Source organism: Prinia subflava, chromosome 3, assembly GCF_021018805.1.
Source record: "Prinia subflava isolate CZ2003 ecotype Zambia chromosome 3, Cam_Psub_1.2, whole genome shotgun sequence".
Lineage (NCBI taxonomy): Eukaryota > Metazoa > Chordata > Aves > Passeriformes > Cisticolidae > Prinia > Prinia subflava.
In genome coordinates this window covers 19,030,074-19,052,203 of record NC_086249.1, presented here as the reverse complement: position 1 = coordinate 19,052,203, position 22,130 = coordinate 19,030,074, and the positions used below count along the sequence as shown (strand labels likewise).

Here is a 22,130-nt window from a genome sequence, read left to right as displayed (position 1 = left end):
GAGACAGGCGGGGTACACGGGCAAGGAGGAAAGAGAGAATCAGAGACTGTAAGGTGCAGGCGAAGAGGGTTAAAGATCATCTAGCCCCACACCCATGCCAGGGGTAGGGACACCACTCCTGAGACCAGGTTCCTCAAGGCCTTCCCAAACCTGGCCTTGAACATCGCCAGGGGTGGGACATCCACTACCCCGCTCAGAGGTGTAGGATACTCCAAAGGGTGCCCTGATACAGCAGAAAGACACAACTACCTCTCTTTTCAATGTTAAGACCACCTACTTATCCCAGCACACTCATGGTAATAGAGACAACAAAATAAAATACAAGGAAACTTTATTTTTCAGTTTTATCAACGTTTTGCTCTGTTTTTTGTTGGTTTTCCGTTGTTGTTTTTTTCTTTTGTCTTCAAGCTGCTTATTAGTTGACAAGTCCGGTCAGTTTTTGTATTAAAAAGGATTTTGATGGAGGTAGCTTTGTCTCTGTCCTGGCTTTTGCTTGGTCTTGCCTGCGCACTTGTCTCAGTAAACAAACTCAAAATAAAATTAAGAACGCAAACTGGAATTCCAGGCGGAGGCAACGAGCAATGCAGCCAGGTTCTCCATGTAACAGACATGGCGCTGGGGCCTCCAGTCACTATATACAGAGTCCATCATACATCCATCCCCCTGTCTCCTAAACACACTCCTTGCTCCAACGGGCTGGCTGCAGAGGAAGGAGGTCCTTCTCCTTCCAGAGACCTGAGCAGCAGCTTCCATGGAGGGAAACAGCACCCAGTCAGGAATGTCAGGCAGAGGGGCAGAGTGTGAAGGGGTGGGCTGGGGGGGGGTCACTTCAGCTTGGCCGAAAGGTCAACAGCACTGGGCCAGGAACTCACTGCTGCTGGGCGACCTGTGGGGCAAGAGAGGACCTGAGACTCCCGGGCTGGCCCACGGAGGCCCCCTGCGCCCGCAGCTCCCTCAGTGACCACAGAGGGTACGTACTTGTTGGGGAGGGGGCGGCGGCGGGGGCTCGCTGCTGCGGTTGGCCAGGCGGCTGAGGATGTTGCGCTCCGACATCTGGAGGCGCACTGCCACGGGGGGGATGCGGGCGATCGTGGCAGGCAGACGAGTCACGTCGGCCTTCATGTCACTCAACAGCTCCTCCAGCTGCTTCAGAACTACGAGAGAAAGGGACATCCGTTCGGACGGGAAAGGGACACCCCTGCTCAACACCTGTCCCACCCTTGCTTACCACATCGCATTACCTTTGTGCAGCACAGCATTGGCGGGTTTGTTCCCAGCCATCGACTCCTTGGACAGGTGCTGGTGGCTCTCAGCCAGGCATTCCACCTCGGCAAACCGTGTGTTCAGAGCCATGGATGGGTGAGACGGGTCTTCGGACATGTTCAGATAGGCGGCTCGCCGCAGCTGCTCCTCGATCACCAGCGCTTGCTCCAGGAGCTGCAGGGGGGGCAGGAACGAGTCTCTCAGCAGCTGCCTGACAAGGAGTCTTGCTTGCACCCCCAGTCCCTCCTCATCCAATTCCCCACCATTTCACCATAAGGTGAGACTGTGTCGCTGAATCTGCTTTCACCAGTCAGTTTTAATGAGCAGCCCAAAACAATAAGGGCTTCATGAAGCCAAGTCAGATACACAAGAAAACCAGGGGACATTGGGTTTAATAGATTACTACAACTCCTCTAGTTGTAGTATTTTCATTCCTCCTCTAATTCTTTTTACACATTCTTTATGAGGCAAACAGGATGGAGATTACTCTTTGAACCCAAGGGAAAAGTATTCCATCCTATTTATAAAAAAAGTCTACAATCTTGTAAGCATTTGGAGAAATCAGCTGGAATCCTGTCAGTGCAGAACTGATCATTCAGTCTACAGTCAATCAATGTTTTGCCCCAAGACTGAGACCTACACGGCTTTTACTTGATCCTAAATCACTCCCACAACTATGCTATGTTCACTCCTAAAGAGGACGAAGTAGAGACTGAAGGCAGCCCTTTCAGCAACCCAGAATTCTGTTCAGGCACATGGAGTGCGTGGCAGCAGACTGAGCAGAAGCTGTGACAAAAACAACTGCTTGAACCTTAAGCCTCTTGCTTACCACTTGGTTCAATAAACATTTGGATAGTGAGCACTGAACCAAACTCCCCAATATAATTTCCAGAAAAAAGGGAGCTCCTATCATAGAGCAACACCATGATCCTGAGATACGTATTTTTTTTATTACCCCTAAAACAAAAGGCACTGCATATATCTTTCACTTTCTTAGTGGAAACTCAGAACTGCAAGAACTTGTTCTTAGAGATCCAGGCAGTTATCACACTAAAGAGAAATCCTTACCTTAAATCTCCTTGCCAAGAACTTATTCTTTATTTCCAGGAAGTTACCCCTGTTCATCTCACCCTTGAAGGGCTCATTGAGGATGGCGTAACGTGGATCATTCTGAATATCCTGCCAACGGGCATAGCCATGACTGAGATGGGATGAGCTCAGGCAAACAAAGGCAGTGAAAACAAGGGAATACACAGCCCAGGCAGTACTGTTCTCCAGAGGGAGTGGGGAAAGGGGGTACAGAGAGGGGACGAACAGGAGCAGAGGAAAAGGAATGAGATCTATGACCTGCTAAGTCTTAACTATTCTGCAGGAAGCTCCCCCTCCCACCATCACTTTCACTCCTGTGAAGAAGATAAAGCACTCTCTCACTTAACCTACTCCAGTCAGGTTCAGAATGGTCACTTTCACCGTGACAAATTATGTACAAGGTGGGAGAATGTGTCTGTCATGGCAAGGATACTTGATAATCCCAGCCAGGAGCCAGTAGTCATGGCGCCGGTGCCAGATCTCGTACGTCTTCTTGGTGACAGTTGCAGCCCGCTCCTCATTCTGCCAGAGGGAGTGCAGCTCTGGAAAGGCAAGAGACACCAGAACAGTTGGAAGTTACTTCACAAACATAAGCAGGAGCTTATATAAACAAGTTCAAGCAGATGAAGATCTCATACCAGTGAAACCACCATCTGCTATGTTGAACATGAAGCGCTGCTTTACTGCCTTCTTGTGCCTTTCATCTACTGACTCCTTCAGCATCTCTCCATTCTGCAGCATCACCACGTCTCTCTTATCATCGTCCTTTTTCTCATCTGTACACACAGGAGGTTATTACAACAAACATGGCAGATACCACAAGCTCGATCCACAAGGAATCCTTGCAGAAGAAGAGTTAAGGAAGAGAAGGGAGTCATCATGCCTCACCTTTCTCATCCAGAGTGATTATAGGAGGGTCAGGGGGATTTTCAGTAGCTGCTCTGTCTTCCACTTTCTCCACATCAGCTGCAGGAAAGATAGGGAAAATGAAATGCACGTGAAGATAGCAAGTCCACAGTTTTGTTCTTCAACCAGTCAAACCCAGTAGTATTCTGTAACTTCCCACTGATTTTCTACATGCAAGCCTATTTCTTTAGGATGAAATGCCTTGTACCTTTGCTTTCTACTTCCATTGGTTCATCTGGTCTTTCCTTCACTTCCGTTTCCTCTACTTTTTTCTCATCTGTTTCTGTGGAGTTCACTGGGGATTTTGCTTCCTGGGGCGGTGTCTCCACAGGCTGAGCACACTGCTGAGGACAGCCATCAGTGAGACACAAAGTACAGCAGTGCACGACAACTGAACACAATCACAGACGTTTGAAAAGCAAAGACACATGAAACTGTGACGCCAATTCTGAGGACTAGAGTTATCTTTAAATATTGCTCTAAAAACTCATCTCTGCCTCAGCTGAAATGAGGAGGAGGCAGAAGTAGAGACATTTGCAAGAGAAATTACAAGGCAAAAAAGCCAAAGCTCACCTCCATAGGGGCCTCTGTTTCAGTAGCAGAGGCACTGAGCTCCTTCTCTGGTTCAGCTGGTTCTCCTTGCTCCTTAGCATTAGCTCCTTCTTCTACTTTTACTCCGTCTTCTGTGTATTCCCCACACCAGAGCAGCACAGCAGACAAAAGTGAAGCAAATCAGTAAGGTCTTCCCTGTTACAAAGCCCCCTTTCTCTGTTGCTCCCAGAGATCAGGCCCATCAAAATGGAACTAACATGACCCCTCTTTTCCTGCCCACCACAAATGCTGGGCTTCTCTCTGGTGCCATCTCATCCCAGGAAAGCCAGTGTCCTCTCTTGCCTTTAAGGGCTTGCACATGTCTCTGGCAGCCCTCCTAACACGAGAGTGAGCTGATCTGCGTCCACCCCCAGCCCCACCACCACAGTTCTGGTGAGGGGAACAGCCAGGGCAGGGTCAGGACGCAGGCTGAACAGAGGGGAGCCCTCACCAGGGGGAGGAACAGGGGCAGGTGTGTTTGGCTGCGTATCCCCTGGCGTCGAAGGGGTTGGAGTTTTGGGAGAGGGTGAGCTGGGCTGTGAAAGTTTCTTGTTCTCCTCTATCTCTGCCAGTTCTGGCATACTCCAGCGGCCGTTCACGTGCTCAAACTCCTGCACCTGCACAAGGGGGAGAGAAAGACGCATCACTGGAGGAGTCATACAAAGCTCATCCATACACCTGTAGAGGCAGACCACTGAGCACACAACGAAAGTAGGTGTGAAAGGAGAGGTAACTCTCTAACTCAAGACCCCAGTGACTACAGCTGTCTGACCAGCAAAGGCCACATTGCTCTGCTAGGCACCTACCTTTTTGCGAATAAGTGACATGACCCCGATGCGAGTAAGGACGTGCTGTCGGGACAGCCCTTCCCGTGGGACCCCGTCTGCAAAGGTCTCTGCGCCGTCAGCTCCAGGCTCACACAAATGGCGCATGAACAGCGACACATAGGCCCTGCAGCCATCGGGAGACCAGCAGTGAGTCCACAAATTGCATTATCTGGAGACACGCATTGGCAGACCTCTGCCAGCACATAAGGGAAATTACCCTGAGACTCTTAACCCATCGTAACAAGTTCTGCGGCTTCAGGCTCCTTCAAGAATTCTAATGGAATCACTACATGCATAGAGGACACACAGCTAAATCAAGAGTCTTGAGCCAGAAACAATCATAAACCCAAGAAAGACTCTGAGAGAGTATTCATTACATGCTTGTAGAGCCATGGTACTCCTATAAAAGCATTTGCTTTTGGTGACTGAAGAGTCAAGTCCAAGTAAGAGAGTTAGCAATAATCCCATTCTCCCACAAAGAGTCAACCAATACACAATGCAGTCTCCAAGAAAAGGCCCAATTCTCATTCTTCCCCAAAGGGACTAGTTGCTGCCAGTCTTCTATTCCTGCCTAACGCAGACTCACTTGAACTCCTTCTCTGACTTGCCACGGAGGTCCCGAACAAGCCACTGAGTGGTGAAGGCATCCTGAGGCGGCATTCCATAGCGCATGATAGCATTGAGGAAGGCTTTCCGCTGGCGAGCGTTGAAACCCAACACCTAGAATGAAGGAGCAGACAGATATGGCAAGAGGAATACAGGAGCAGCTGGGATGCAAATGCCTTCCCTGGCACAACTTACCTCAATGTTCCCTCCCACACGGGCCAGTAAGGGAGGCAGAGGCTTATCCTTATCATTCCTCAGGCCCTTGCGGCTAGGCCGACGAGCTGCTGAAGAGAGAAATGCAGCTAAGTAAGAGACAATGCACAGCATATTGCTGTGTGAACACTGCCCCAGGCAGTATACAAAACATATAAATCACCCAAATCAAGTCCCAGCTGTTTCCACACTCAAAGCAACCCAGGAACTCTGGCTCTAATAGAACTTACCTTCAGACCTCTCATCAAAGTCCTCATCTCCTTCTTCAGAAGCAACTGAATAGTCTGACTGATTATCTGACTGGTCATCCTGCCAGTCTGAAAGAAAAACAGCACGTGAGCCTGAGACGCTACTCCGTTACTTCCCAGCAACACATACTTACACCCGTTTTTCCCTCAGGGTCCTGTGGATTTGTACCTCTATCCTCCTGTGAGCCATCGTTGTAGTTAACTTGCTTGCGAATACGTTTGCCCTTGCCCAGATTCCTGGCCAGATCCTCCTGTTGTTGCTCATAATGGTGACGGAGAAGTTTCTCCCAGTAATCAGGATCCACAGATTCCTCCTGCTTGATAATTTCCCGTTCAACCTCCTCTTCCTCCTGCCAGAGATGTAACACACTTAGGGGCCTGTGCCTCAAGTCCCAGCCTGTCATAGTAGATATATGCCTGCCTGCTTGGCCTTAAAAGCTTCAGAGCTCAATTAACTTAACTGATCCTCCATCACTCAGGGGAACATTACTAGCTGACATCCACCTCATACTCACCCCCATCTCCTCCTCACGAACCACATACTGGGCCACCTTGAAGGAGCTGAGATATTCATTCATGCCCTGAAGTTCTGTATCTTCTGTTTCATCCTGGTTCCGATCCAGCAGACGCTCAATTGCTTTGTCATCATAGTGGATGACACTGCTGTCCTCACCTTCTTTGTTATCCCCTGAAGAAAGAGTACAGGCAGCGTTGCTGTATGGATCTCAATGGACTATGAAAAGGAATGCCACCCTAGATCCTCTTTATGGAGCTATAATCAGCACTGTGTCTATAGTCTCTCACTAAATAAGGAGGCAGATCACCCCATCCCCTTCAGTTCTACTCCCAGGGACTCACCCCCCTCAGTAGCCTCATCCTTGAAGAGCTCTTCAGTGCCAAATTTGAGAATGTCATCAAGTTCCTGCTTGGACATGGAGCCTGTCTTGGAGCCCAACCCCGGTCTCACTACCAGATGAGTTAGCATCATCTTCTTCTTGGCCACCTGCGTGATGCGCTCCTCCACCGAGGCCCTTGTCACAAAGCGGTAGATCATCACTTTCTTGTTCTGCCCAATTCTGTGTGCACGGCTGAAGGCCTAGAAAAGAGATGTGCTCAGAACAATCTAGAGCTGCACAAGCAGTAGTCTGATATACCCCACCTACCTCCACAAGCTCCCCACCTGCTTAAACGTTGGCTCTTAGCATTAGTGCAGACTGTGCCCTAGAAGATCCCTCCACTATTTCACTTCCCATCTCTACCCATCCCCACTGCTCTAATTTTGCGTATTTCTAGAGGGGAAGCCTCACACTCCTTCACTCTGATTATTTAATTTCTCCTCTTCCTCAGCATTACTGCACAGTGAGTGATCTCATTCAGACTCACCTGGATATCGTTGTGGGGGTTCCAGTCTGAATCATAGATAATCACAGTATCTGCTGTGGCCAAGTTAATACCAAGACCCCCAGCTCGAGTTGAAAGCAGAAAGCAGAACTGCTGAGCTCCAGGAGCTTAGATTAAAAACAAGAGAACAAAAGTAATCAAGGGAGTGTGCAGTACTCAAAGAAGGATTTGTAACTGACCCACATCACCTGACAGGGAATTGCTACTAATTTAAAATTCCAGGAAAGCAGTAGAAGACTTGGGCCACAACAACCCCATGATGAGCATTAAGCACACACAAGGCAAGCTTTCATTTTACAGAAGAAGTAGGAGCTGTATACCATTGAAGCGATCAATCGCCTCCTGACGCATGTTCCCTGTGATTCCTCCATCAATCCGCTCATATTTGTACCCTTCGTGTTCCAAAAAATCTTCTAGAAGGTCCAACATTTTAGTCATCTGCATATCAGAGAACACACCACAGAAGAATGAGGGGCAAGTGGATACCAGATCAACAGACTTCTTTCTCAGAAAAAGTCTTCCAGGCCTAAAGGCTTTTCCCCATGTACCTGAGAGAATATGAGCACCCTGTGACCTCCTTCCTTCAGGTTCTTTAACATCTTCTGGAGCAGCAACAGCTTTCCAGAGGCTCGAATGAGGGCACTACCATCATACATGCCATTTGGCATTTTTGGAGCTTCCTAAAAAGAAAAAGAGGGAATAAGGGGCAAGGGTCAAAAACAGCTTGAAGGGATGTAACTTGGCCTTAGTCCCCAGCTGATGCTGCCTCACCCCTGGTCACTCAAGCTTGGCACAACCATAGCACTGCTTGTATGAAACACCAGTGCTACCCTGTGCTTGTTCTCTTGCAATTTGATTCCTACATACCCTCCTCTTTTCTTACTTAGTCCCTGCTCTCACAGTCTTCATCACCTCACATGAGTCAAAGACATCTCCTACCTGTCATATAAATGTGCTGGAAAAGAAATGGCCTTCTAGCATGTTGAGTCTAAATAAAGACAGGATGAAAAAAACACACAGAAGCAAAAAGAGAGAAATGGGAACCCCTCCATGCCTCACCTAGGGAGCTAACTGGCTTCCTGATAACAGCCAGCAGGGAATTTGCTTATACAGAATAAGTGGCTGGACTTACCATAGCAGCCACAGGGAAGAGGTAGGGGTGGTTACAGCATTTCTTCAGATCCATAACAACATTGAGCAATGAGACTTGGTTACCACCACCCCGTGCATTCAGTGCCTCAAAGTTTCTCGTCAAAATGTATTTATAGTATTTCCTGAAAACAAAACAGAAAATAAAACAACTCAGTTGTCATGAGAATGACTAACCTACTCTTCTCTTGCTAAACTCTGCACTGCTTCTGGCATTACCTGCCAGCTACCTAGGCTCTGCCAGTGGCACTCACTATCCCTTTATCCCTTACACCAGAGCACAGCATTAGTCCTTCCTCTGCCCTAGTGGCAGCCCACTGGGCAGAAAACCCTGTAGAGTGAGGCTAAGGCTGTTGCAGCACCCTCTTTGAAACTGCAGAGCAGAGAAACAGCAGGAGGTCTCTTCATCCCCACACTCACTTCTGCATGGGACTCAGCTCCACTCTGACAATGAGTTCAGTCTTAGATGGCATATTCTTGAAAACATCAGCCTTGAGACGCCTCAGCATATGTGGGCCCAGCATGTCATGCAGCTTCTTGATCTGATCTTCCTTGGCAATATCTGCAAACTCTTCTAGGAAGCCCTCCAAGTTACTGCAGGGAAACAGACACTCAGCAAACGGCACAAAGGAAAAAGAGCAAGAGAGCAAGCGAGGGGAAAGGAATGACAAGACAGGCAGGCTGACTCGCACTGCAAGACCTACTGGAATCTCTCGGGCGTCAGGAAGTTCAGCAGGTGGAACAGTTCCTCCAGGTTGTTCTGCAGGGGAGTTCCTGTAAGCAGCAGCTTGTGCTGCAGGGAGTAACCATTCAGCACACGGAAGAACTGGAAAAGAGAGAGCAGGGAAAAAGTGGGAAAATTAACCTAAACACACACACAAATACGTCAAAGGCTCATTAAGTCATAGGCTTACAAAAAAGAATTCTAGAAAGAAAGTTGACACCAATCTAGGGTTCAGTTTAGATCACATCAGCTGTTTGGACAAGAGTTCCAAGTAGTTCACATTCCAGTCAGGGTTACTAGACTGATCTTATTTGGATCATTGTTCTGCATAGCTAAACCATGACTGCAGCAAATCCTCTGAGCCATCAGGTGGTAGTAGGTTTCCTTTGCTCTTACAAGTTACAATCCTTCAGACCACAAATCATTTGTAGACTGCTGTACTATGTATTTTTTCTTGCTAAATTAGTGTTCCACATTCCTACAACTACTCTGCCTTGAGAATTCTAGAAATAACTAAGTCACTCTTCCTATTCATGTCACTCCTGGCAGTGTTCCAGAGCTCTGAACAAGCAGAGGAGAAAAAGAGCTAAGGGTTTGCCAATGTGTCTTGAAGGTAATTTGCACTGGTTTTCACAACAATGAAGTAATTCCAGACAGATGTAGTGAGCAGGTAAAGCACTGCACTGAAAAGCACGAGTGTACCATGTTAAACTGCACAAACTGACAGTAAAGCAGTAATTTATTTATGAGCTTGGCCATTTCTTTGCTTATCTTACACTTAGCATGATACAAGGTCAAACTTAATGAAAGCAGCTGTACTAGATGGCAAACAAAAACCAAATCACTTATGTTGTGGTTATTGCACTAGAAAAGTACTTCTAGTGGCTTCCACAGGGATTTATCTTTCTACGTAGTTACAGTTAAAAATACTCTTATGTTGGAATCAAATGTGGAAGTTACCAATTATATCTGCAAAACTTTAGGAGATAACCCAAATTTGTCAACAATCATCTGACCTATGTATCTTGCAGCCAAACACCTATAAGCTGTTCTTACAGGACAGGAAACTGCTGTAGAAAAAGATTTAATGGTTCTGCACAGTGTCAGAGAGTAACCTTGAGCCTTTACATCCTCTTTCAGTTAATGAATATTAATAGCAAGCATTCATTCCTGCTTCCAATGGTTTTGATGCTAAGCATAGAACGGCATCCAGTCTTAGCGCCTACAACAAAGTAAGATCTAGAAACTGAACTGCAAGCACAGCTGTGATGTCTCAGGAAGATGCCAGGATCCAAAACACTAAAGCCATTTGAACAAAACAAACAAAAAAAGAAATCAAGCAGCAATTTTGTCTTACAGTCTCCAAGAACCTCTAAAACCAGCTTTCCAATAATAATTGGTTTTGGCATACTAAGCACTATAATCCAGCCGAAGACAGACAAATCAATACCAGAATTACGGCACAAGGCCTAGGGAGGGGCTGGATTAACAAAGTACAGTCAAATCTACCCAATTCAAACAAGATTAGTTAAGGTGCAGCCTCACATTAAGGCAGCTATATGGCTTTCAGCACCTACCTAGGCATTTCTGAACACCTCTGCCCACCTTCAATTTCTGTAACACCTACTTAGCTTTGCTCCAAAGGCAGATGAACACAGAGAGCAAGCCTACTCAGGAAGCAGGGTAATTCTGCTCACGGAGCACGTTCTATGCTCAGCATGGTAAACCTTTTCAGAATGGAGGTGGTGCAGGTATGTGATCAGCTTTCAGAGGAATCATTCTGTATTTGAGAGCAACAACCACATCCAGGTTTTTCTGGTTTTCAGTCCACACCAACTGCCCATTCATGTGGAAACAAAGCTATTTTAACCAGTGACCTGTATAAGAGTAAACTTGTTGCCAATGATGATTGATCTCCAAATGCAGGCTGTTGATTTTTCTTTTTAATAGCACATCAAATTTACTAGTGAACAAATGACTAAGAGCTGTCTCTCTCCCCTGCAACATATGCCATGCCCGTGAACCACCTAAGCTTCTCTGTACCTTAGACTGGTTGTTCTTCAGTCTGTGAGCTTCATCCACAATGAGACAGGCCCAGTCAATAGAGCCTAGTATGGCCATATCAATTGTGATCAATTCGTAGGAGGTGAGAAGCACATGGAACTTGACAGCAGCCTCTTTCTGCAAAGGAAAAGCATGAACGTGTTACGGGATAGAGGATGCAGTGTTCCTCCACCAAGTTATCCTGATGAGCCCTGGTCAACAGCACATCAAAAATTTTCATACCCTCAGTCTGCTGTCACAGGATTCAAAATACTGCCCAAACCATTTTATCTTTTTAATCCTGTGTTGCTCTCAACACATGTAAGTCTTCTCAACCCCCTCAGTACCTGCTACTTTTGGACAGATGCCAACAGAGATGTTTAACAAGTAAGTATTGAGTAGAAGCACGTTAAGAGAATTGAGATTTGGAGAAGAGTGGCTCATCAGAAAACTAAGACTTCAAAAGATAAATAGTTTACCATGGAATTTTAAATTACAATTAGTACTTGAGGCTGTTCCACTTCAAAAGGAAGGAAATGAGTCTATCTGCCTCTACCACTGAAAATGCTTTAACTTCCATCTTGGTTTTACTAGGAAGAGTTAAGTTCTACAAAAAGTTGCCACCTAGGTCAGGCTCTTCCTTCCTGTCTGGGTACAAAATGCAATTTCACATATGTCTGGGTAAGGCCTGTCAGCCAATTCCTCAGGATGAAAGTTCATACTTTTTAAATGTATTTGTCTTTTACATTAAGTGGCAATTCTGGTAATCAACTTAGATCTGTAGAAAAGATGCATAACTTCACAGGTTAAGTAGGGAAGACAGAAGGACTTGCTTAGGATCAGTATTACCTGAGTCAACTATCTTTCTCCAGTACTGAATCAATTAAGACTAGCAGAAGTGTTTAAACAGTCTACAGCAAGAATCTAAATGCCCACTTGTCATCAATTTGCAGTTATTTCCCCTTGGAAACTACAAGCACAATCATTTCCCAGGGACAGCAGAGTATCTGAATCTCAGCTGCTGAAAGCCAGTTGAGTGCATCTCAGTGCAGGCTTGTGCTACAGCAGAGTTCTGTACCTTCATTCTGGATGCTTTTTTGCCTCCACGTATGGCGTTATCCTCAAAAGTGAACTCGTTCTCACGGATGATGGCCCGGCTGTCTTTGTCCCCAACGTAGGTCACTACGTACATATCCGGGGCCCACATCTCAAATTCTCGTTCCCAGTTGATGATTGTGGACAGTGGTGCACTCACCAAGAAGGGACCCTTAGAGTGGCCCTACAAGTAAGAGTGAGTAAGAGCATTAGATGACTGCAATCACTAACACAGGCAGAATCTCCCTGGGCAGTGACCTCCCAGTTCTCACCTCTTTGTATAAGGAATACAGGAATACTGCTGTCTGCACAGTCTTTCCCAGACCCATTTCATCAGCCAAGATTGTATCTGTGCCCTGGGCCCATGAGAAGCGCAGCCAATTCAGCCCTTCCAGCTGGTAGGGATGCAAGGTGCCCCCTGTTACATCGAGGTATTCCGGCTGCCGGTCATATTTCACTGTTGGCTGTAGTGGAAAGAAGGAAGAGTTGCAATCCTTTTACTCACTTAGACAACGAACAAGAGTCCTTTCTTAGCCACAATTACATTCACTAGTACCAATAAGGCTTCACAGATGCCAACCAGACTAGCACCAAATCCCATTTCCAATTGCCCAAAGGCATCCAACAAGAAGCCATCTTTTTAATAAAACCCTTTCACCGAGAGCTAGGGAGTCTGACCCAACAGACACAGTGGACCTTTGTCAGGAGGCTCTCCAATGCCATTTACTCTCTGGGCTATGAGGGAGCTCTAAACCATACGCTGTTCCCTCTTCAGTTTCCTATTTACCTGCAGGCACCCCAAAATGAGCAGCTCTATCAGATGGCTCCAAAGCAAAAAATGGTAACTTACATCTACTGTGGGAGTCTCAGGGGGTCTCTCCAGTTTCCGCATCTTCACTTTCTTTAGCTTCTTACCGGGCCTGCCCTCTTCACCTCGCATCAGCTCCCTATGCAGACACAGTCCCAAGTACACGTAAGTTTAATGGCTTTTTGTTCACACATCGAGAGAAAACTGTTGCAGAGAGTAAGGGGGAGTCACCCAGCTCAAACAAGCTCAAGAGAACAGGGCTGGAACCTTCCTGAGCTGGTAGAGAGGCAACAAGGTCCCTGCCCAAAGGTGTAAGGAATCAGCAACAACAAGATGCTTCTTGCCCATTTCCATCTATTAATCCAGCCAGTGCCAGAGGCTGACATATTGCAGTACTTTCTCTTGAGGGAAGGGAAAGGAAACAACCTCTAGATACTTTTCCTACCTGTGATTCCAGTAGGCTTGCTTGTAGAGGTCATAATCTTGAATGTCCACATCTTCGCTTTCCCAGGATGCCTGGTCATAGGGTAGGTCTCTCCATTTAATCAAATAGTGGACATTCCCCTTCTTATCCACACTGCAGAAGAAACCATAAGTCTCAAGCACAGTGATATGGCAGTATTCCCCCAATCCATTCAAACAGAAGGGATGGACTCAGTGAAGCAGCAGAAACGGAACAACAATGTATGTCATACCAACAAAGAACTCCCACCGCTTCTCCCAGTCATACTGCAGAGTTTAGCTCATCCCCTCTCCCCTAGCCTTGCTTAAGGTCTTTGTTGAAAATCCTCTTTGCTACACCTCCTACCTATGATTAAGGATCCTGTGGATCATCATCCACTCTGGCTTGATCCCGTATCGATAGAAACGCTCCTCCATCTCAGCATATTTGGGGTCCTTGTTTTTCCTCTTTCGGCTCTTCTCCTCTTCCCCTCCAAAGTCTCCCGAGGGTGGCTCATCCATATCATTTTTGCGTTGGTAGTTACGAAACATGACCTGGCAGTGCAACTCCAGCTGCAGTCAGGACACAAGCAGTCAGAAGGTGTTTTAGCCTCAGCTGCCCGCCCCTCTGCCATCGTTAGGTTCCTCCACTCACCTGCAACTCTGACACCCAGGAGCAGTGCCAGTAGGACATGCCCTGCCATTTGACAAAGAACTGCCTTTCAGGCCGACCCTCCAGAGGCTTGGGGGGCGGAGCGTTAGGGTCTGCATCAGGTGGACGTGGTGGTGCGGGGCCAACTGGGGGCTGACCCCATTTCCAGATCAAGATCTTCTGCACCTTTCCTTTCAAAGCTGGGCACTGCAAACAAAGTTAAACAGAGCTTGATGCATCACAGTGTGTGTACACTAACATGGAAGCACTGAGGAGCACAGAGTCCTTCTTTTGGTTTCACTACACAGATAGAATTTGCTAGGCTTGACAAGCCCAGCAGTCTGTCCAACTACAACTCCATTGAAAGTTTGTGCAAAAAATATTTTGCTGTAGAACTAAGGGCCCAACATAAGCAGCTTTTTCCTCTTCATCACCTTTAGGTTTTTATCACCACATGAAAGCAATTAACACTATTTATACTACCTATTTGAAGAACTTTCTGGAAAAGCATGGTATTTCTCCTAACCATGTATTAAGAAAAGTCTTAGTATTACACAGCTTACAACAGTGCAAAACCAGTTTGTCTCAGCATCAGTTTAAATTACTTTAAGCACTGAATCTGCTTGCACTTGTCCTGCTTCTACACACATACAAGAGCCTTAAAAAGTGATCCTTGGCATGCTGGACCAAAAACTGTCCAACTACCCTGCATGTGAACAAATCTTGTGAGACCCCAAGGCTGTAGCCTGGTTCCTCCCACTGTCTGGAGAAATCAATCAATCAAGGCACAATACCACTACAAAAAGTCAGGCCTTTAAGCTTTAGGACAGAAGTGTATGAGGAGACAGTCTTCTAAGGACCATGTATTTCTATAGAGATATGATGATCCAAAGGGATGAGATCAATCACTTCTTGTAGGAATAGGAGAATGGTACTAGCAGAAACTCACAGTGCAGCGAGGACACAGCCATTCTCCATTGGGAATCTCAGGCAGTGGGGGGTTCAGACAGTGGATGTGATAGGATGAAGGACAGGCATCACAGCACAGCAGCTCTCCTCCATCCTTGCAGACTCTACAGAACTCCATATGATGGTCATCCTCTTCCTCAGCATCCCCCACTACATCCTCCAGGATTTCCTCACCTTCTGAGTTATCCTCCTTTGCTTCCCACTGAATGCCCTCTTTTTCCTATGGGAGAGGGAAATCAGAAAAACAAAGTGATTATTTCCTTACCCAGAAACAGTCCCAAGTCACTTGACATCCCCCCCAGACAGGATCACTTGCACCATTTGGGGAATCCAACACTTACACAGTGTGGGCAGCTCCATTTGCCCTCTGGAGCTTTCTCCATGTCTGGGTCCAGGCAAACCATGTGGTAGGCACGAGGGCAGGTATCACACAATATAATTTCTCCTCCCTGCTGGCACACCTCACAGTAGTCCTGGTGATCAGTCTCATAGCCATCCACAGCCACTGTGGAGTCCTCCTCACCTGCAGAGGGTGATGAGGAGTTATTGCAGTACAAGCTGCAGGTACGGGTTTCCTACAGCCAGGGAGGGTATTCTCCCCAACAGCCTACAGAGCCATCTAGGGATCCAAAGTACAAAATTCTTACTCTAGAGAAGTAAAAAGGCCAAGAAGGAAGACCTGGAAACAGGAGCAAACTAATTCCCTTTGTGCTCCCTTCCACCCACGAAACAAAAGGTACAGTTAAGGCCAGAAAAACTCAGCACTGCATCTGTTTGCCTAAAAAAGAACTCCTAAAAGCCTTTTCCTTATGCAAAATAATATCAGGTTCTTCCTTCACAGTCAATTCTCCCACAAGTATGCTGTTAAATATCAAAACTCCACACAGACATCCCTCTAATCCACTTAGCTATGCTTGTCTCCAACTGTTGGCAACTATCTTTACCTTTCTTTTTCTTCTTCCCAGCCTTGAGTTTTTTGCGACTGCGGCTACTACGGCTTGTAGATCCGTCTGAAACAGAGTAGCTGTTGATGCTGGCATCATCAAAGTCTGACTCCACATCCAGATCATCATCCTCACTCTGAGGTAGGAAAGAGTTTGTTACTCAGACACACGTGCTGGGGGGCAGCAATCAGACACACACCCCAGCATCACTATCACATCATGACCTCCTCCTCACAAGGCCAAGAAAGGAGCATCACTTACTGATGATCTTTTACGCTTGGAACCAAATCCTCCCAGTTTGATTTTCAGTGGTGCCACCTTCTTTGTTTTAGGTTTCTTGATATCAGGAATACGAGGACTGGCCTTTGGCTTCCGCCGGGCATTGGGTCCTGGGAATACGGGAGGCAGAGTCAGAAGGGCCATTACCTTGACACCGCTCACATTCTATCTCCTGCCAGACTCTCCATCTCACCTTTGCCCTCCTTTGTCTTGGCTTTCCTGAGTGGCACATCTACAGGGGGCTGCGGCAGGACAGCATCCACGTTTGTCACCATACTCTCGACTACTGCAACAGCTGCAGCTGCAGCAGCTGCCACAGATGCACCTGAACTTCCCTTGAAGGGGTTGTTTGTGCTAAACTCCCTCCATTTGGCTCCCAGTACCATCATCATCTTCGACACTGCTATTTTAGGGTTCTTGGCTGCGATAAGTGGCCTGTGTACAGTTAAAGAAGGAAAGAAAGGTTACTGAACGACCCTGAAATCTCCATTATTCATCCTCACTGCCACCCCCATCAGCACATTTATCTCAAACTACATTCCTGTCTAATCTCTGATCTCAACAGCCAATGACTCTCCCTACTCTTATCCTTCACTCTATGTGAAAAACGGAAATATTCAGAGGCCTGGAAAAAGGAAATAGAATTTAGCATAGTAGGGAAGAAAGGAGACTGGGAGAATCTGTGTCTCTCGATGACTGAAAACAAAAAAGCTGGGGTTCAATTATTTTACTGTTGCTTCACGTTTGCACTCTAGGTACTACACTAGTGTGCACTGAGGTTCCAAAATCAAGGAATCTAGTTTTTGTCCCATCTCTTTTTTTTTGTTCCCGAGTCATTTCAAGTGCAGGCTTGTAGCTCACCTGACAAACTGGCTGAAAGCTTTGTAATTGGTGAGTGTGCGGTAATCCTCCTCTGTGAAGATGTGATCAATATCCTCCATGCCCCAATCCTCCAGGAGCTGAGCTGATGACTTTGGCTCCTATGAAAAGAGAAACATGGAAACTCTGGGCAGAACTTCCACACATCTTCCACATTCCACAGATGACCCAGGGAATTCTTTTCCCCCCACATCTGCTTATCACTACCACAGGACACAGCCACAATAGCAGATCAGTGGAAATGGGAAAAGTATTTGGATTCAATATAAATTTCATGTGTGCTCAAAGCAGTAGAGAGGGAAGAATGCAAGGTGGGAAAAAGGTCAGGTCAAGAGGGTCTAGTGGAAGAAGAGACTACACAGTCCCAACTCACTGTGCAATCACAAAGGGAGAATACAATGATCCCCCAAATCAGATACATGGAATGAGAAGCAGGCAGTCAGCAGGGTAGCTTGTTACCTTTGAGTCATCATCTTCTTCCTCCTCTTCCTCCTCCTCCTTGCGCTTGGCTTTGTTTTTCTTTTCCTTCTTGGGTCCTAACTTCTTCTTTTTCTTCTTCCCAGGAGTATAATCACTGCCTTCACTGTCAGAGCGCAGAACCTCCTCTTCTTCCTCCACAAACTCATTCCCCTCACCAGAGCTGTCCCCCAGCTGGGGAGGGAAGGAGACATCAGGCATGAGAAAATACCCTGGGATAAACACTGAACACTACTCTCTCCTCAAGCTCTATAGGATTCATTCAAAAGATTGCTGCTATTGCCCAACAACAGTAAGCACCCTCACCCTATGAATACATATTTTAGAGTGCGACCTTAGGCGTCCTCTCTCTTACCTCCTTCTTCTGACGCTTGCTGAGCTTGGGCACTTTGGGTTCCTTCAGTTTCTTGGGCTTCTTCTTCTTCTTGATTTTGGGAGTGTCAGCCTCTGATAGAAGCTCTTCTTCTGGCTCTTCTTCAGGTTCTGGATAGGAAGAGGTGACATTTAACCCCCATCCGCACTCTACAACAAAGCCCCCCTTCACAGAGATCAGCTTGTCTGCTTCTTGCTACACACTTACAAACAAAGGTGGTTACAACTCTTACTGTTCACAGCAGATACTCGAAGATTGTATTCTAAAGTACCATCTAACATGGCTTCCCCCCTCCCTATTTTCACAATCATGCTTCTCCAAGCAAAACTGCACTCAGAACTCAGGGACAAGAAGTTTGCCATAACCCAACAAGAAGAGGAAAGAGCATAAAACAGATGGCCACATCTAAACAGGGGCAAAACAGCAAATGCATTTGAGAACCTGAGTAGGATACTGTTTCAGTCCATGGATCTCCAGAAAAGAAACCATCTAGCCTCTTCAGCAGTACAGAACATCCTACAGCTGCATGCAAAATACAGGCCAGCAAGCCACTACTTTTCCTCCTCCATAGGAAAGTTGTTACTCAGCAACTCTATTCTGATCCAAATTAGAACCTTCCCCTAGCCCCAGCAGCTAGCAAGCTGACTGCCTGGCCAGAACACACGCCAGTTCCCCAGCAGCAGTGCACACCTCCATCTGTGTGCCCCCGTTCCCGGGCTGCCCTTGGCCCGAGGGGCAGACAGCTCTTCCTTCTTTGTGGCAGGCTGCAGGAGCAGCGCGGCCACCCGCCCTCCCCTGCCGCCCCGCCCACTGCACACAGCCAGAGTCACTCCTTCTCCCTCCAAGGGAAAATGGCCTCCTGACCACCCGAGCTGGGCAGGATGGAGGAAGCCACAGGTCAGAGGAGGTACCGCAGCCGGGGCTGAAACAGCAGAGACAGAGGTCTCAGAACCTGGAGCCCCATGCCTGGCCGCTGCCATGTTCCCAACCAATGGATGTCCCTTTGCTTCCATGGTGCTGCAACACCAGGTCCTTCGAGGACCATGCATCTTCTCCCCCGAGTTCTGATTTAGAGCCCCTAATGACCCACCCTTTCCAAGGTATCACCTAAATCTCTCCATTTTGCAGTGATTTTAGGGTTTTTTCACACAGATTTTCGTTATTGATGGTCCCATTCTGCCCAAGATCTCAGAGGCACCAGGAAACTCCAGAGACAAGGTTTAAGAAGAAAATGCCAAACAAACAAAAGTCCAAAAGCCCTCAACACCATCTTCCCTTCTCCAGTTACACTTCTCTTATATGACACTACAATACTGCAGCACGAGTTAGTAGGAAATCCCACACTTGCCCTATGATTGACTATATACATCACTCCTCTTTCACAAGTGAAGAATCCAGATGTGTGGCCACAGAGCAGGCCATCAACGGCAGCAACAACAACAAAAAAGCAAAGCAGAAGAATTCCCAGGGCTCTAATTCAAGCCTCATGTTGATGATGAGGATGCAAACACAAGGGAAAAGGCAAGATACAAGGACTAAAAAAAAGCAAAGGTGAGCAAGCAGCACGGAGAAAGAATCACAAGAAACCTCAATAATTGGGTGTGGTGATGAAGGAAAGTGGGTCACGCAACAGCCCAGGGCAGTTTTCTCTGGACGTCAGCCGGTCTGAGTTCCCAGATGAAAGCCAGCCAGGCAACCTGCCCTTTCACATACTACCCCCTCTTCCCCCTCCCCATTCATGAAAATTGAAACTCGCAAGCATTTTGGTACCCTATCAGAACTGCACACTCTTAGTCCACCCTCTACACCTCCTCCAAGCACAGGCCCTGACAACCTTGCAATGGCTTGGAACAAAGTCAGCTCCACCTGACACAAAGCCGCAAGCCTCTCACTTTGAAGTAACCCTAGGACTCGGATATCAAAAACATACACGTGATTCACAGCAAAAAAAGAAAAAAAAATACAATCCTCAACACATCATGCATTCCACATATTCAGCTTGAGACCAACATTATCCCCACTCCACATGCATGCCCTGCAGGCTCGGCATACCTGGATGCTGGGGGAGAGCGTTGTTCAGCAGGATGTCCATCTCATCATCATCACTGCCCCCTGAGCATGGCGATGGAGATCCAATGCCCGAAGCCATGTCCTCCACACTGGGGGAGGCCTGGGCTTACACAGGTTGTCGTCTTCTTGCCAGTCTGGCCAGTACTTCATTGAAAAGAAAAAGAGAAAGTTACAGCGAACATGAACTCCGTTCTCCTAAGCAATAGTGCTACTAAGAGGATCTGTGAGAAAGCTTAGACAGCAACTTTACTGGCTTTGGAGCCTAGGGATAATAGAAACACTGGCAGCAAGTATCAGTTTAGAGTTGTGATAAAGCAAGCTTTGAAGACACCAGATATTAAACTGAGTCAGCAACTCGTCCCTGGCGAGGAAACCAAAACAGCTGTCCTAAAGGAAAACTCTCCCGAACCTCTGCAGCCGGGTGCCCTCGGTTATTTCTGCCTTGCGCCGGGAGAAGGCAGCGAGGCAGCAAGGCAGCCGGGCTTCCAAGGGAGCCCTGGGGCCAGCGGGGCGGCTGTCAGCGCGGTGCCCTGGCCAGCAGCCCCAACCCGCCCCGGGCTGGCACTGCAGCGCTGGCCCTGCCCCTGCCCGGCCGCCGGCCGCACACAAAAGGCCGGGCGGGCTCGGCAGCCCCGCTCCGCCGCCCCCGCCCGGAGCGGGGCTGCGCGGCGCAGGGCGGGGGCGGGGGGCACCGTCTCCCGGGCGGGGGCGCGGGGCGGGGCCGGGGAAGTCCGGCGGGCGTGCGGCGAGGGGCCGCCGCTCCCCGGGGACCGGCGCAGGCCTGGGCTGCGGGCACCGGCGAGGCGGTTGCGGGGGAGGAGGGGCCGAACCCGTCCTGCGGGCGCCCGGGCAGGGGGACGGCGCGTCCCCGGAGGAGCTGCGGCCAGAGCCGACGGGGCGTCCGGCGGAGAGACGCGGCTGCCGCCCTGGACGCCCCAGGAGGCCCAGAGGGCCTTGCCCGCCCTCGTTCCCTCCCGACTCCTCACCCGCCTCCGGACCCCGGCTCCTCTCTCGCCGCTGCCGCCGCTGAAGGGAAAATGGCTCCGGCCGCGGCACCGCCTCTTAAAGGGGAAAAAAAAACCCGGCTAGGCCCCGCCCTCTCCCGCCTACATCCCATAATATGCCCCGGGACCTTGGCAACAGGCCCCGCCCCCGTCTCCCCGGCAGACACACACCCCCTTCCCCCCCCCCCCCGACATCCCATAATACTCACCCTCCCTTCAGAACTTCCCACTCACTGCCCGGCCCGGCATCCCATAATAATAACCTCCCCTCCCGCCGGTAACATCCCATAATACTGTCCCCCCCCCCCACTCCGCACCTTTACCCCGAGAAACATCCCATAATACTCCCCCACGCTCGCACCCCTTCGCTCCGGCATCCCATAATACTGCCCCCCGCGCGGGACCCCGCGCGCCGGGGCAGGGCGCCCCCCTGCGCCTCCCGGGGCCGCCATCCCATAATAGGCACGTCCCCCTCCCGCGGGGAGAGCGCGGTGGGGGGGGGAGGGCGCACTGTGAGGACCCCCCCGCGGAACATCCCATAATAGTCACACCCCGAGCGCGCACATCCCATAATAGTCACACCTCCCCCCCCCCCCGCGCGCCCAGGCAGGCATCCCATAATAGTCGCCGGGAGCCACCGTCCAGCCCGGCATCCCATAATACTCGCGGCCGCCCGCCCCGCACCCGCACCCGCGGGGCTCCGCCGCCCCCCGCCCGCCCTGCCCGGGGGCGCGGGGCCCGCACCACCCCAGCCCCCGCTCCGGCCCGGGGCACGGGGCCGACCCCTGGCACCGCGCTGCCTCCGCGCACCTCCCGCCCTCCTGCGCGCTGGCACCGGCCCCGGGCACAGGCTCCGGGCACCGCCCTCCCACCGCCGACCGCCCCCGGCCACGGGGCTGAGCGCCCCGTTCTCCCTGCCCCGTCCTGCCGTGCCCCATCCTGCACGCTCCGCCCGCGGTGCCGCAGGACCCCTCCAAGGCTATGCGTGCCCGGCGCGGTCACGGCCACCGCCAGCCTGTGTGTGGGGAGTCGGCAGTGACTTCGGTGCTTCCCCTGCACCTCGAGGCTTCCTGGCCGCT

The 22,130-nt window shown here is 49.1% G+C and overlaps 1 protein-coding gene and 1 non-coding gene across 11 annotated transcripts; both read right to left on the bottom strand.

The window, feature by feature from the left end:
• Positions 1-314: 314 nt before the first annotated feature.
• On the bottom strand, positions 315-21,108 carry CHD4 (chromodomain helicase DNA binding protein 4). 10 transcript variants are annotated; one of them, XM_063394228.1, is made up of 40 exons: positions 21,034-21,108; positions 20,030-20,191; positions 17,960-18,087; positions 17,587-17,778; positions 17,110-17,228; positions 16,442-16,683; positions 16,231-16,358; positions 15,970-16,105; positions 15,367-15,548; positions 15,006-15,245; positions 14,060-14,263; positions 13,772-13,977; positions 13,409-13,540; positions 13,006-13,102; positions 12,428-12,619; positions 12,139-12,339; positions 11,061-11,198; positions 8,998-9,119; positions 8,714-8,887; positions 8,277-8,418; positions 7,693-7,824; positions 7,465-7,582; positions 7,127-7,251; positions 6,602-6,839; positions 6,259-6,431; positions 5,913-6,093; positions 5,726-5,836; positions 5,478-5,566; positions 5,263-5,396; positions 4,656-4,800; positions 4,301-4,466; positions 3,832-3,941; positions 3,467-3,602; positions 3,241-3,318; positions 2,991-3,128; positions 2,786-2,894; positions 2,332-2,464; positions 1,242-1,437; positions 979-1,154; positions 315-905 (listed from the first exon to the last, which is right to left on the bottom strand). In XM_063394228.1, exons 2-40 carry the CDS (start codon positions 20,124-20,126, stop codon positions 825-827), a joined length of 5,841 nt encoding a protein of 1,946 aa, XP_063250298.1. In that variant the 5' UTR covers positions 20,127-20,191; positions 21,034-21,108; the 3' UTR covers positions 315-824. The 10 variants fall into 10 exon arrangements, with proteins under 10 accessions (XP_063250298.1, XP_063250299.1, XP_063250306.1 ...); XM_063394229.1 differs by having other exon boundaries at positions 21,038-21,108; XM_063394236.1 differs by having other exon boundaries at positions 315-886; positions 21,034-21,106.
• LOC134549240 (small Cajal body-specific RNA 11) lies at positions 4,138-4,275 on the bottom strand. The gene has a single exon (XR_010080044.1). It is a non-coding gene; the product is annotated as a small Cajal body-specific RNA 11 (non-coding RNA).
• Positions 21,109-22,130: the final 1,022 nt, after the last annotated feature.